Genomic DNA, 16467 nt, shown 5'->3' with positions numbered 1-16467 from the left:
CTCTCTCTCTCTCCGCCTCTCGTTTGATTAAGGATTTGGCGGTGTATTTTTAAGTGAAAATCTCATTCATGAATTTTTGAAATCTCCTTCAATCAGCTCCCGGTGAGCGGATGAAAGCTGTATTCACGTGTCCATGACTATGTAGTTTTCAATCACTTATGCATAGGCATCAATTTAGCAAGTAAATGTGCTTCCCCACGTGTCCGTAAAAATAACCCCCGTCCGTCTGTCTCGGTGGCTGTGCTCGGCTTTCTGTCTCGCGGCTGATGCTGCAGAAGGAGGCACACGAGTCGCATGTGCTATTTGCTGCTCCTACACGCTCAGGGAGCCGCACATTCCTGTGGAAAGGTGACCACGTGCGCCTCCTTGAGTCTCCCTCGGGGAGAAATGACCACAGCAAAGCGCTCCCCACAGAGGTACTCACGTCCTCCCATTCTACATTCGCTGGCTGTGTTTGCAGAAAGCCAATAAGGAAAATACCATTAACGATGCACAAGGCACTCTGGGCGTGGACAGTTTGTCTCGTTAGGTATAGAGTGCGAGTTTCTTTTTCAGGCACAATCAAGTCAAATACAGAAGGGTTTTTTGAAGGAAATATGTTCACTGATTTTTAAACGAATATAAACATCATAATTTATATTAATAGAAAAGCAATATTTATATCACACATATGTACACTTACCAGTATTCCCTCCCATAAACATTCACACCCACAAATTTTTCTAGCACACAAACATGCCCACAAATCCTCCCCCACTCCCCGCACCCGCTCTGCATTTTTGGATGACAGGATTGACTGCCTTGAGTTCTCTTTCTTAGTTTGAACTATTAACAATGCAAGGCTCCTTGCGTGTAGCTCCCGCAAAGGACTGGTGTTCATGATCCATTACGGAGGAATCATAGAATATCAGGGTTGGAAGGGACCTCAGGAGGTCATCTAGTCCAACCCCCTGCTCAAAGCAGGAGAAGAGGGGCACCCGGCATAATCTCAGTCACTCCGCACCGCTCACTCTAGTGAGTATCCATGCTGCTGACTGTGTCCCTGGTATCTCCACTTGCTCTTCCTCCCCCCTCCTCCCCTCTCGACTCACGCGTTCTTCCCTCCCTTCCCACTCCCGCCCTCAGTGGTCTGCTGGCTGGGTTACGCAGGAGCAGCCGCTTGCAGCCGCAGCAGTTCGCAGAAGGGTTTGCAAAAGCGCTTTCAGATCAGTGCATCCCGGGGAAGCCGCGGCCGCACTTTTCCCCGAGGAAGTGGGGGGAGCAGGAGGACCTGGCCCAGAACCAAGCGCCAGACCAGGGAGCGGGTAGGAGGGGACAAGGGAGAACCGCGGGCCAGGGCAGAGCAGAGAGCCGGGGCCAGGTGGAGGAGGAGCAGGAGGCGATAAAAGAGGAGGGGGGCCAGCCTGGACGAGGGCGGAAAGTCAGGCAAACGTTGCTCCCCCACTTCTGGGCAGCCTCCCCACCTCTGAGGGAGGGACCGCTCCCTACGGCTAAAGCGGGCTGGGAAGGTGGGTGATCTCCTCTCCCTTCTGCCATGGTTCATCGGGGTCGGAAATAGTTCGAGGCAGTTTCGGGAGCGGTCCCAAGCTGGGAGCGGAGCCGGTGTTGTGAGGCGGCGGCGGCGGCGGCGCTGGAGCCCGGGGACCATGTCGGCTGGCAGCCTGGACTTCGCTGCGGTGGAAAGTTTCCTGGACCGGCACCCGGAGCTGGTGGAGAAGTGGCTGAAGAGGAGGAAGTCGCTCGCCGCAGCGCCTCCGGGCACCGGCAGCGCCGGCGGCGGCGGCCCTGAAGCCCGGCGAAGCAGCGGCAGCCCCAGTCTGGGCCCCGCCAGCAGCTGGGCCAGCAGTGGCCCCGGGGAGGCCAGCGCGGCGGGCGGGCTGCAGCGAAGGGCCTCCCAGAAGGAGCTGAGGCAGAGCTTCGCCAGGTCCAAGGCCATCCACGTCAACCTGACCTACGACGAGCACGTGCACGCCCGAGCCCAGGAGCCCCTCAGCAGCATGCGGAGAAGGGCCCTGCTCAGGAAAGCCAGCTCCTTGCCCCCGACCACGGCGCACATCCTCAGCGCCCTGCTGGAGTCCCGGGTCAGCCTGCCCCAGTACCCGCCCACCGCCCTAGACTACAAGCGCCACCTCAAGGAGCACAACGAGCGCCAGTTCTTCCTGGAGCTGGTCAAGGACATCTCCAACGACCTGGACCTCACCAGCCTCAGCTACAAGATCCTCATCTTCGTCTGCCTCATGGTGGAGGCCGACCGGAGCTCGCTCTTCCTGGTGGAGGCAGCTGCGTCGGGCAAGAAGAGCCTGGTGTCCAAGTTCTTCGACGTGCACGCGGGCACCCCACTCCTGCCCTGCTGCAGCACCGAGAACTCCAACGAGGTGCAGGTGCCCTGGGGCAAGGGCATCATCGGCTATGTGGCAGAGCACGGGGAGACAGTCAACATCCCAGACGCTTACCAGGTAGGACCAGGGCTAGCCATAGGGCATGTGAGTTTATGGGCACAGAAACTCATGTGCTGGCCACCTGTGGGGACTCAAGGCCCAGCTGCCTGCCTGCCATGTGCCCCTCAGTTTGCGGGGACCTGAATCATAGAATCATAGAATATCAGGGTTGGAAGGGACCTCAGGAGGTCATCTAGTCCAACCCCCTGCTCAAAAGCAGGATCCATACCCAATTAAATCATCCCAGCCAGGGCTTCTTGGGTGAGTGAGGCTTCTTGGCTTCTGGAACAGTGTGACTTTCCAAAAGGGGAGCAGGGCAGGGCAGCAACACTGCCCCATTACTGCTGCCCTATGCATAAGCTGTGTGCCCTGGGAGGAGGGGGGGGAAACCTAGAAAGAATTAAATTTTGTAACCATAGGATTAAGCCTGACACTAGGGAGAAATCCCATTCCCTATCCAGCACGCTGAGCTCTTAATCAAATTGATAGGTAGTGAGATGTCAGGGTTTCTGGGTGGTGGCTCTGCCAGGCCCTGGCTAGGGCAAGCCACTTAACCACACTGGACCTAAGCTTACCCATCTTTTGAGTTTTCCTGTTGGTTGGGGACAGTCACCGTGCATTCAAACACTAACAGATTACTACAACAGTGCAATGTGAGATTGCATCAGTGTCATGATATAACGTATTATGATGATGGCTTGTGGGCTTCTGAAGCTGGTTTCGGGAACCATTGGTTTAGTAGTAACCAGGAAGGGAATATTAACTCAGCAGTGATAGAGAATAAGGATAATAATAATTTGCACTTTTATAGCAACTTTCATTAGAGGTTCTCAAAGAACTTTGCAAAGTGAATCAATCCTTAAAACAACTCTGTGATGTGAAGTATAGAAATATGCTGGATCAGGAAGAAAGCTATGAGCTTGTTTAAAACCAAGCCATTTATTCAAAAATCCTTTCTCTGTCTGTCAGGCTCTGGCAAATCCAGTCTGAACTAGTATTTGTGTACCTCTCCCTAGAGGTGGCTTCAAAGGGCTGATAGCTAGAGGAATTACATTAGCAACCCCCTCCTCCTAGAGGCATTGCACGCAATGTACACACACATGCACAAAATTTCATTTTTAATACAACTGTCCCCCAAAGGTACTAAACCTAATTCAGTAAGATTTAATTTAGTTCCATAAGGTTTGCCCAGAATCCTACAGGACATTGTCAGTCTGTCACAGGCTACACTGTGCCCTTAACACCACAGCCATGGGGAGAGGGTGCTGACATGGACCTTCTTGGAAGAACACAAGTCCCTCTGCCACCCACAAACCCTACTTTGGCAACCACTGCAGATAACTTATTTTAAACAACTGTGTGATGTGAAGTATAGAAATATAACAGTACTCATTTTACAGCCAGTTAACCTAGCCTTATCAGCCATTCTGGATTTTGTGGATCTGTTCTAATTTTACTTGAGCAATCTCATGCCTTGCAAGTAATGCCTAGGTCCCTCCTAGGGGACAGTTCTAGGGGTCCCTCCTAGGCATTACTTGCAAGGCATGAGATTGCTCAAGTAAAATTAGAGCAGATCCACAAAATCCAGAATGGCTGATAAGGCTAGGTTAACTGGCTATAAAATGAGTATTGTTATATTTCTATACTTCACATCACAGGGTTGTTTTAAGGCTTGATTCACTTTGCAAAGTACTTTGAGAACCTCTAATGAAAGTTGCTATAAAAGTGCAAATTATTATTATCCTTATTCTCTATCACTGCTGAGTTAAACTTCCCTTCCTGGTTACTACTAAACCAATCTAAAGATAAAATATTTCTGAAAAGCCTTTGCATGTGCCCCTCTGGATCAGCACAGATTTCCAAACCTATTTCTGAGAACAAGGTAACAACTCCCATCTCCCCTTACAAGGACTTTCTCCACCACTTCAGATTACTCACTTTGAACTCTGAGGATGAAATCCTGACCTCTATGAAGGTGATGGCAAAACTTTCATGTCCCATTGACATGGGTAGGGCCAGGATTTAACCTTGAGCTTTCTGAATTTAGATCAACTTTTACACACTTACACACACACACACTTTCAGGTTTCCTACTTTTCTTTTTGCTTATTTTTCCTTTCTGTTACATGTAAAACAGGCCTCTCTCACCCAATTAGACATGGAGAGCTATATAGGATTGAGAAATAAATATATATCTTCATAGCTGGGACTTAAATATTTTAACTGCTTGATGATAAACATTTGCCCAATGTCTAATCTTGTCCTAGAATAATAAAAAGCAAACACACAAACAAAAATTAACAGTTGTTCCTGAACCATTCAGGGAGAAGACTGGAGATTAGAACAGAGCGTTTTTTTAAATACAGGCCTGTCAGGATGAATTTTTGAGTTTTGAGTGATACTATTTATTATTCATCAAGGACCCAAAAGTGTGGTAGGCACCTTAGATGCATAAGTTGAGACAGGTCTCTGCCCCCCAGACTTTACAAACTAAAGAGAGAGAGAGAGAGAGAGAGAGAAAGGGATATAACATATACAACAAACTGACTGAGGACAAATTTTGGCACTCATCTGATAAATTCAGATTTTTCTTCTTTTCCCTCCCCATTATTTGCTCCCCTTCCCCCTCTGTTTCCGATCCAGCCCTCCCCTCTAAACCATCACCATCATCCCTCCCCACCTGCCTGCCGTCTCCCTATCTTCTTTCCCAATCATTGACAGTGTGCTGCCTATGAGATGGTTGCAACATGAAGAGATTAAAGCAAGAAGTAGCCAGCCAGGAGATTCCCTCAGTAGTACTAAGTGTCTATAGTATCGAAAGGTACTGGAGTTTGCTAGAGCCAGGGTCTGCCCCTCACTATGTCATCTGTTGTCTCTGGGTTCATGGAGTCTCTGGACAGCTCCAGGTGCTTTCCTTGCAGGAGGTGAGGGGACCACTGGTGTGGCATGGAGTTTCCTAGGGATGAGGGACGAGACCATTTCAGTCTCCCTTGCCCTTTTTCCTTGAAAGAGCTCAATTACTTTAATAGATTTATTTGTACATGGCAGAAAATGGAGAAAAATAATCAAGGCATATTCTATTAACTGACCAATCAATATTTATTTTACATTCTACTTCTTATGGCTGGCTTCTGTTCATTGTAGTCAGACTAAAAGTTTATACCTAATACACTTCTCTATGTGCTTAAACCAACAAATATATACTTATTGGGGAAGAGGGTAGAGTCTTGGGCTCTGTTGTCACCTTATTTACATCAGGTTTACACTGTTGCAACTTTCATTGACTTCAGTGGAGTTACTTCTGATCAGCTTTGGCATCAGAAGCTTCAGTCTCTGGCTTCATTGAGGGTTTTGTCTGAGAACAGAATGGAGGATCTGGCTTCTCTTTGATTAACCAGTGTGGTTCTGAGTTAATGCAATTTATTTTCTTGTACCTGGCAGGCTTGTGACCATTACATATTATTAAAGCAAAAGGAGATCTACTCTATTTAACACTAGCAAGAATAAAGACTCCTAAAGAGGCTCTGATACAAGTGCAAAGACAAGTGACAGATGTTCCCTTTCAGATCATTGCTAGTGCTTTCAGATCATTGTTAGTGCTCACAATACACTACTTTAAAAATTAATAAAAATGTGATATGATTAGTCAGTGTTAATGATGAAGGTGTTTGATCAGCTGTGAAGTGAAAAAACATCAGCAGGTAGCTTTGTCAGGCTGACAGATGGAGGAAAAAAGGATGACAGAGTAGCATTCCTTTTTTATATTAGAGATTGACCACAGTGAAGTCAAAGAAATATTGAGAGATATTAGGTAAACAAACACCTTTAATTTCATTTAAAGATTGTGTTTCAGAACATCATAAAGCAAGTTAAAGAGACAAAGATATTCCCCTAACATTCAACTGGTTTACAGATAAGTGGATTTAATTAGCAAGAAATTAACAAGATTTAGGCGGTTTATCATTCAATGTGTCAACCATTGCTTTTACTTCCACAGGGCCTGATTAAACTCCCATTGAAATCACTGGGAAGTCATTCCATTAATTTCAGAGGAAACTGGATTGGGCTCTTGTTACAAACAGAGTGCCTTCAACTTCCACTGAAGTCACAGGGAGTTAAGAGTGCTCATCATGTAAGATTGGGCCCTCAAACTTTAGATCCCAACCCTGCACTGTGATGTGTGGAGATAGGTCCCCTGTGCCCATACAGAGCGCCACTGGTTTAAATAGTTTGTAATGACTTACATGGTGTTTTCAAAGAGGATATGATATTTTTGTTACAAAATGCCTTTATCTGAAGTGGAATAGTCATGAAATCAAATAATAGCTTGAGGCCTTAATAGTGAATCTGGTGACGGTTAGGTTATTGGGCTGGATCTTACAAACCCTTACTCATGCGAGCAGTCCCATTGAAGTCAATAAGACTACTTACATACGGTACTTACTTCGCAAGAACAGGACCAGAATTAGTTTTAAATTTGAAGATTGAATAGTAATCAATTTTTATTAATATTAAATAACTAATTGGCTCTATTTCCCCAAGGTAACGATTTATGAAGTTTAAGAGTCATTAAACAAACATTTCTGAGGCTAGCAGAGAATAAAAAACATTCAGCGTATGAAAGTAGGAAATTCCTGCTGATGAATGTTATATACCTTAGATTCTAGATGTTGCATGTTCAGTTCTATTATTTCATTTCTTCATTACATTTCCTTGTAAGATAAAAGGCATTTTTAATTAAAGTGAAATATCACATATTTCAGCTTAAAACAAGCCTTTAGAAATGTACAACAGCAGAAAAACTGAATACATTATAATTTTGTGCTAAGTCATTTATAAAGATAAATTGTTATTAGAAAGTTTGTGCTAATGAAAATTTTAAACTTGGATGAAGTACAGATATTATTGGAAAAACATCCTTTGTTTTAGTTTAAGAGTCCAGTCTTGCAACTGTTATTCAGAAATAATTCAACTGATTTGCAAAAAGGAATTTATCAGATTCAGTTTAAAAAAAATGTGTGTACGCTGGACTTTGACATATGGGGCTGCTTTCATCAATAAGACTCAGCAGGACTACTCTTGTAATGCTTCTCACTATCTGTGTATTTCTTTGAGACTTACTCCAACTGGAACAAAAAGTAGGTAGTGTAATTTTTTGGAACATCACTGATTCTCAATGGAAAAAAATCTTCATTCTAAAATTGCAACGTCTCTTAAATGAGAATGTTTTAAGAAGCAGATTAATATTAATCAATAAGGAAATTTGGACCCAATCCTGCTGAGTACTAAACTCCTGCAATTTGTTGTTTTCACTGAGAGTTGAGGGTGCTCACCACTTTGCGTGACATGCTCAGAACCTGGATATAACTTTGTCCACTATAGGGGGTTGGGAGGGTTGTACCGCTTTAACTACACCAGTACATCTTGTGTATGTGGATAAGTCCTGAGATTCAGCATCCCTTCTCCCGTCAGCTGAATACAGGGAAAGCTACAGCTCAGATTTCAGGTTATCCCACTCCAGTTCCCTCGACAGGGTCTAGGAGCAACAACAGGGAAGTCTTGACCTGTATTTTTAATGTGAAAAACAAGCAGGAAAAAAAAAGTGAGAAAAAAATGCTGTGAGGCCATCATAGTACATCATAAAGGTGCAGTATTTGTGCTCAGCTGCTAGAGTAATGAGTGCATTATAAATACATAGATGGCAGGCATATAGAATTCATCTTTAATAATTTGTTTAAAGTATTTAATTTAGGTAGCTTAAAGTTATCGATTTTCAAGACATTGGTCCTTTTTCCTCAAAGTGTTTTACTGCTTTTAGTCCTTATTTATGGATTATTTCCATTTTACCCCAACTTTTGTACGTCAGCAAGCAGAGCAGCATTTTAAATATTGTAGTCACAAGAAACATTAGCATTATCTGAAAGATAATTTATTAGTTTAGCTGTACAAAACTGGGAAGCTAATTTGATGGCATCCCAAACCCTTCCCCAGATCAGTGAAAACAGCTCACTCAGTAGAGCAGTAAGTATAGTCTCAAACGGGTAAAAATGACATTCTGCCAGTGGCAATAAAAACAAGGGGAAAGGGTACTATTATGATCTTGTATTAAAATCATAATTATGAAAAGCAGTTTTAGAGAAAGTAAAACATGAGTTTTTAATGATGTGGGGGAAGAGAAAAAGAGCTATTAGAAGAGAAAAACATCATTTCACTTGGAAGCTGGTGGGGTACAATAGAAATAAAACGAGGAATCAAATGGTTTTTCCAACAGAAGTAATGCTTTATAACAGTACATAAAAACAAGTTACCAGAAGCAAAACCAAGCAAAACACAAAGCCTTGCCTTCTGTGCTGCAAAATTCCTGAAAACTTAAATCCAAACATCTCCAGAATGGGGTTCAGCAAAGTCCTGAAAACCTGAATGTGGGAACTTTCCTCTCAGTGGCTCCCCAGTAGCAGTTCTTATAGACCTTCTCCTTTGTACCTATGCAAGGAAAGGGAGAAAGAAGCCAGAGGAAAGTCATTTTGCCTACTGGGAATGTGCTATTGCGCTGCACTCTGGCACAATTTGTTCTTTATGTATAATACACAGATCCTGATAATATAGAATACATGGATTACAGCTCTTGGCTGGATTTTTTTCCTTATCATCATACAGTAATATTACAAAGACTCACACTCATTTGTGTAAATTTTTTAGGCTGGGAGTTCCCTTGTGGGAAAGGCCTTTTAGATAACAGAAGGGCATGAGCAGATAGGAGCTGCATTTTATTGTGCAAGGTAACCATTAGATATCAATATCAGTACTATATCTCTTTCAGTTTCACAGAGTTGATAAGTGATTGTCAGCATAGGGCCTGGGAGGTGCAGTTCAGTTTAAGGGAAACATTTGAAGAATTGTTTTATTCAGCAGCTTTTAAAAAGCAGACATCAGCTGGTAGTTGTGATGCTCTGTGCCTCGGGGGAACACCCAGCACCCCCATGTTCATCCTTGTAAAATGATTGTGTGGTATCCAATACAAAGTTTGTCATGTTGGGTGTCTTTGGAAGGCTCATGATGCACTGAGCATTGTTGTTACAGTGATGTTATAGGTTATAATTTCATGTATGTAGTTATGAGGCTGAAAATGTAGCCTCATGGCTTAAAATAAGCCCAGGCAAAAATTTCTCCAAGAGCAGAGAGGCAGTTCACACCTCATCAGGGCAGGTAGGGGACAAACCCAGCCCAGCCTCACAGGAACAAAGGACGCTGGCTTAGGCAACAACAAAAGGCTCTGTTGTACTCTCGAGTGAGTCACCCCCCCCCTTCCTTTGGCCAGTTTGGGACTGCGATGAGGTAATGCTTACCTGAGTCTGAAGGGGAGTGGGGGTGGGCAAAGCCAAGAGGGAAGAAAGAACATGATAAAAGGGAGAGACTTTGCCATGCTCTTCCTCTCTCTTCCACCTACATCTACAGACACCACCACAACCAAGCGACTGAAGGGCTGATCAAAGGGGAGAGCCTGGTTGAAGAGCAACCAGCCAGCCTGTGGTGAGAAGCATCTAAGTTTGTAAGGGCATTGAAAGTGTTAAGATCAGCTTAGAATGCATTTTGCTTTTGTTTCATTTGACCAGGTTGACTTGTTATGCTTTGACTTATAATCACTTAAAAATTTATCTTTATAGTTAGTAAATCTGTTTGTTTATTCTACCTGAAGCACTGCGTTTTGTTTGAAGCATGTCTGAGACTCCCCTTGGCATAACAAGCCTTGGACATATCAATTTATTTGTTAAATTGATGAACTCATATAAGCTTTCAGTGTCCAGCAGGCATAACTGGACACTGCAAGACGGAGGTTCTTAGGGTTGTGTCTGGGACCAGAGATATTGGCTAGTGTCAATCGGCTGCACAATCCAAGGAGCAGCTTACATGCCAGAGGCTGTGCGTGAACAGCCCAGGAATGGGGGTTCTCACAGCAGAGCAGGGTAAGGCTGGCTCCCAGAGTCAAGGATTGGAGTGACCTAGCAGATCACCGGTCCAGATAACACCAGAGGGGGAACATCATGGTAGTGTTGTATTCATTCCAGTACTAGCCAGTAATATTCCCTTCCCCAAGGGTAGAATGATAGGTATTTTGAAGAGCAGAGGTCATAGAAACATGACAAACAAGATAGACAATCAAACAAGAAAAACCATCAATTACACAAAATATTGCAGAAATGAATTCAGAGAATTTGTTAGGACATTAAACATGAATGGATGCAATAACAGGAAATGGAGAAGAGAATTAAAATAGAGAATTAAAATTAAAAATTTAAGATGAAGATTTAATTTAAGTTGAAGTTAAGGTTGACTGTATGAAGCAGTACTTCATGGTAACAAACATTGTATGGATGTTGTAATTATCCCCAAACCAAATATTACAAACCCAGGAAATTCCAGTATTATAACTTTAACTTTGAACATGGTAAGATAAGAAATGCAAAGTTAAAGTACCCGAACAACCTTTACTCTGCCCTGTAGTGATATATGACCATGTAATAACCATATAATTCTGATAAAGGCATTTTAGTTTTTGTGGTCCCAGATGAGATTAAACTGATTTTGAAAGACACATTAGGTTTTTTCATATATTTGTTTGGGGGTCTTAACTGTGTATTTCCATATCTAATTTTAGAGGTTCTGAGCAGCAACTCCAGCTGCAGCAAATCAAAATTGGAGGTGCTCAGTATCTTTGCATAATCAGGCATATCTTTATTTTTGTTCTCGTCTTCATTTTCCTTTGTCCTCTTATGCTGCAGAATTGTTTCTGTTCATTTCTTAGTGTGTTTGTTATATGTGTATATATAAAATACACATATGCATACACAAACAAGAGAAACAAAAGATAAGGTGAGTAAAGAAGTAGCAGCCAAGAATTAAAATGAAACTTGAAACAATTTAGAGAAATATAAATATTAAATTCCAATTCCTTTAACGTAAATGAGCAAAAAAGTCAAGAAAGAGGATTTCCAAGGAGAAGCCAGCACTGACAAGTCGACACAACAGTACAGAAAAGATCTGGAAGAAGAAAGGTAATGCGGCGATATTTTGGGATAAAATCTGCAACATGCTGAGCACCTTCTTCAAGGTGTTGGCTGCTCTCAGTTCAATGGGCAGAGTTGAGATGCATATATAACATTTACACATACTGTGAGGTGAGGACACTCAGAAGTTCACAGTAGGTGCTTAACACCTTATAGATGTAAATACATTAGTAGCTCATTTACCTGAATGGCTTTTATCTGGAACTCCCCATTAGCCAGACATGTTTTAGGTCTCACACATGCATTATTTTCAATGAATGTTCCCTCATTTGTCCACATAAATTCTTTAGTTTTCCATTTTGTTTAGATATTCAGTAGATATCACTGTATTTATTGCTTATTAAAGCTCTTTTATGTTATCCTTTATACCTTTATTAGTCTGTCCACCAGAAAGATGGCCTTAAAGATGATACTGAATATAGGTTATCACTCTGCTGCAGTTTCCACGGTATGCATCCGATGAAGTGAGCTGTAGCTCACGAAAGCTCATGCTCAAATAAATTGGTTAGTCTCTAAGGTGCCACAAGTACTCCTTTTCTTTTTGCGAATACAGACTAACACGGCTGTTACTCTGAAACCTTAGAAAAATAGGAATACTATTTCAAAATTATGGCACTCTCATAAAATCCCATACTGTAATGGGAATACCTTCTACATAATGTAGTTAAATTATACATTTGGTTTAAATAGAGCAGTTACCCTAGAGCCAAAGGCCCGTTCTCACTCAAGCAGAAATTCCATTTCAAGAACAAGGACTGAATAAAGACTGTAAGATTGTCCAGAATGATTCTGTAGCTCACGAAAGCTCATGCTCAGATAAATTGGTTAGTCTCTAAGGTGCCACAAGTACTCCTTTTCTTTTTTCAGAATGATTCTGGTATCACTTCAAGTTTATCTGTTCTCTAAAGTTTTATTGTCTTTCAATTTTCCATGGCAAATGAGTAGTTCATTTTACCTGTTCATAGTTGCATGCTATTGTATATATTTTTTCCCTTGAGGAAATCAGCTTAATGTAATTTGTTTACAAATACACTGACCATTTATACAAAATAAATTCATTATCAGCTTTATTTTTCATTTTTAAATACTGTTATATTATAAACATTTCAAACTAACAGTCAGATGCAGCTTCATAGAGTAGGAGCTCTACACAGCTCAATCCTAGTTTAACAATGTACAGCGCAACATACTGAGCAGTATCATTTCTTATCATTAGGAAATATTTTAAGAGACTTTACTCAAGTTGACAGAAGTCTCTAGGACCCAGATCCTGCAAACATTTAACCCCATCTGTAACTTCAAAAGTAAGTAGTTGCATTGAACTTATTGGGACTACTGAAACACATAAAGTGCACATGCATAAATGTTTGCAGGACCTAGGGCTAAACCTGTAGGCAAATTCCATTGAAGTCAGTGGAAGTTTTGTTATTTACTCGGAGACACAACAGGCCTAAAGCCATTCAATAATTTGTATACAGTGATCATGTCTCTTTAGGGGAGTGACTTTGGGGGTTTGAACCACATCGTTAAATTGGAGTGGAGTAATGGCTAGATCAGATGGGCTCCCTGAGCGGGTCTTGGTATGGAAATGGGGGTTGTTGTATGGAAGAGTTTGAGAACCAGTGTTCTAGACCAGATAGTAATGGAACTGATGCGTCAAGGTTTAGTATGACAGGAACCTGGGTTTGTAAAAACTGATTACCTGACAGATCATATTTCTTTGATAAAACTACAGGTTGTGGAGATGAACACAGAAAAGCTGTCATACCTGGTCAAACCACAGGTTCATCTAATTTGATATACTGTCTATGGTGGTGTCATCAATACCCTTTGGTTCAGAGGAATGAAAAACATCTAGCTCAGCAGTTCTCAAACTTCATTGCACCGTGACCCCCTTCTGATAACAAAAAATACTATGTGACCCTGGGTGTGGTGTGTGTGGAGCTGGAGCCCTGCTGCCCCGGGCTGAAAACTTTGGGCTTTGACTTCAGTCTGGAGTAGCAGGGCTCAGGCTTCAGCTTCAGCTCTGGGCCCCAGCAAGTCTAATGCTGGCCCTGGTGACCGTTAAAATGGGGCCATGACCTACTTTGGGGTCCCACCCCTCAGTTTGAGAACAGTTGATCTAGCTAATAATGTGCTTAAAAAAAAGTTCTTCCTGACCCCTGCTTTGATTAACTCAGGCTCTGAAGCATGAGCTTTAATTATGCATGTTATTAGCTTAACATTCATATCTACAATGTTTTTAACTGGTCATGAAGCTATCCACTGTTTTTAACTCAGCAATAGTATTTCATCATGAATTTCTTGCCAGTGAGTTGAGTAGCTTATGTTGGTAAGTCAAACATTATTATACAAGAAAACAATGCACATAGATAATGGATATACAACAAACTAGTAAATGAGATAGGTTTCAGGGCTGACATACAAAAATTCCCAGCACATACACAAAAATAGATTATGTATTGCATTGAAACAGTATCACTTCTTGTAAGATATTAATGCATGAATGTGGTTTTGATACATTGTACTGCAGGGTATGCTATTAATAGGAATGATATTCATGAGCTGTAAACAGCAGTATTTTTGTTCTTTCTGCTGAAAGCTTAGTGAAACTTAAACATCTGAAATTGAACAATAAGCTCCCTTCGGGCCAAACCATGTTACTTATTTGAGTTTCTCCACAGCTAGAGGAATAAAAGTTTAGGCTGTTAATTTCAGTTAACTCATGTAATTAACTTAAAAAAATTAACTGCGATTAATTGCAGCTTTAATCGCACTGCTAAATAGAATACCAATTGAAATGTATTAAATATTTTGGATGTTTTTCTACATTTTCAAATATATTGATTTCAATGGCTCACTTTATATTATTTTTATTACAAATATTTGCACTCTAAAAATGATAAAAGAAATCCTATGAGGTGAATTGAAAAATACAAGTACCATAATGCAATCTCTTTATCGTGAAAACGCAATTTACAAATGTAGATTTTTTTTTGTTACATAACCGCACTCAAAAAGAAAATAAAGTTCACTCAGTCTTACTTCTTGTGCAGCCAATTGCTAAGACAAGCAAGTTTGTTTACATTTACAGGAGATAATGCTGCCCTTCCGCTTATTTACAGTGTCACCTGAAAGTGAGAACAGACTTTCACATGGCACTTTTGTAGCGGCATTGCAAGGTATTTACATGCCAGATATGCTAAACATTCGTATGACCATTCATGCTTTGGCCGCCGTTCCAGAGGACATGCTTCCATGCTGATGATTCTCGTTAAAAAAATAATGTGTTAATTAAATTTGCGACTGAACTCCTTGGGGGAGAATTGCATGTCTCCTGCTCTGTGTTTTACCCGCATTCTGCCATATATTTCATGTTATAGCAGTCTCAGATGATGACCCAGCATGTTGTTCGTTTTAAGAACACTTTCACTGCAGATTTGACAAAATGCAAAGAAGGTACCAGTGTGAGATTTCTAAAGATGGCTACAGCACTTGACCCAAGGTTTAAGAATCAGAAGTGCCTTCCAAAAGCTGAGAGAGATGGGGTGTGGAGCATGCTTTCAGAAGTCTTAAAAGAGCAACAGTCTGATGCGGAAACTACAGAACCCGAACCACCAAAATGAAAATCAACCTTCCGTTGGCGACATCTGACTCAGATGATGAAAATGAACATGCACTGGTCTGCACAGCTTTGGATCGTTATCGAGCAGAAGTGATCATCAGCATGGACGCATGTCCTCTGGAATGGTGGTTGAAGCATGAAGGGACATATGAATCTTTAGCACATCTGGCACGTAACTACCTTGCAACACCTGTTCTGACTTTCAGGTGACATTGTAAACAAGAAGGGGGCAGCATTATCTCCTGCAAATATAAACAAACTTGTTTGTCTGAGTGATTGGCTGAACAAGAAGCAGGACTGAGAGGACTTGTAGGCCCTAAAGTTTTACATTGTTATTTTCGAGTGCAGTTATTTTTTGTACATAACTCTACATTTATAAGTTCAACTTTCATGATAAAGAGATTGCACTACAGTACTTGTATTAAGTTAATTGAAAAATACTGTTTCTTTTATTTTCACAGTGCAAATATTTAGATTAAAGAATATAATGTGAGCACTGTACACTTTGTATTTTGTGTTGTAAATATTGTTTAACAGCACGATTAATCATGATTAATTTTTTTAATCACTTGACAGCCCTAATAAAAGTATACTAGAAAACACAATGGCATGTGAGAAAGGTGGGGCACAGCATGGTAGGTTAGGGGTTCATGTAGACCTGTGTTTAATCAGAGAGATTACTAGAGGAGGTCCTCTCGTACCTTGCTGACTAGAGACTACTTCCCCTCCCATTATGATTTTGTAATTTCCCTATGTCAGCTATATTCTCCAACTGTGATTTTCTAAGAAGCCTAAGAGAGTTCAGTGTCCAACTCCGATTGTAGTTCAAATGGGAGTGCCTTAGTTTCCCCTGAAAAAATCTCTGCCTAGTTGAATACATAATGTTATGAAAGTGTATGTTTTTAGCTGTCTTTACGGTGACAAATGTTTTGATCTGTTTGGAAAACATTTGTCACTGCATCAAGTTTTGTCTGGTGCCAGTGCAGCTTTGTTCAGGTCTCTGTAGGTGCAATAAAGCCAATGGATCCAGCAACTTGAAGAGTCCCCTGATTTAGGGAAATTCTTGTGTGACCTAGGTGAATGATCCCAGGAAAATACAGGCCTTTCTAGATCATAGGCGGCTCATTAGATAATGAATAGTGGCTTAGGCTTCTTTGTCCACAAAGTTCTTTGAGTAGAAGAAATCCTTTTACTAGCTAGCCTATGTCTACACTAGCAACTGCACGACAAAACTTTTGTCTTTCAGAGGTGTTAACTCCCACCTCCCAAAAAAGACAAAAGTTTGGCTGAAGACCAGTGCTGGTGTGAACAGCTCTTTGTCAGCAGGAGCGCTCTCATG

At 41.7% G+C, this 16467-nt stretch overlaps 1 protein-coding gene across 1 annotated transcript in view; it reads left to right on the top strand.

The window, feature by feature from the left end:
- The first annotated feature begins 1033 nt into the window (after window positions 1-1033).
- PDE11A (phosphodiesterase 11A) overlaps window positions 1034-16467 on the top strand; it is a 224288-nt gene continuing 208854 nt past the window's right edge. The window contains exon 1 of the mRNA XM_048868451.2: window positions 1034-2456. Within this exon, the coding sequence (XP_048724408.2) occupies window positions 1647-2456 (810 nt within the window). The 5' untranslated portion in view covers window positions 1034-1646. The remainder of the gene's footprint in view (window positions 2457-16467) is intronic.

Source organism: Caretta caretta, chromosome 11 (assembly GCF_965140235.1).
Source record: "Caretta caretta isolate rCarCar2 chromosome 11, rCarCar1.hap1, whole genome shotgun sequence".
In the NCBI taxonomy this organism is placed as follows: Eukaryota; Metazoa; Chordata; order Testudines; family Cheloniidae; genus Caretta; species Caretta caretta.
This window is presented reverse-complemented; position numbering and strand designations above follow the sequence as displayed.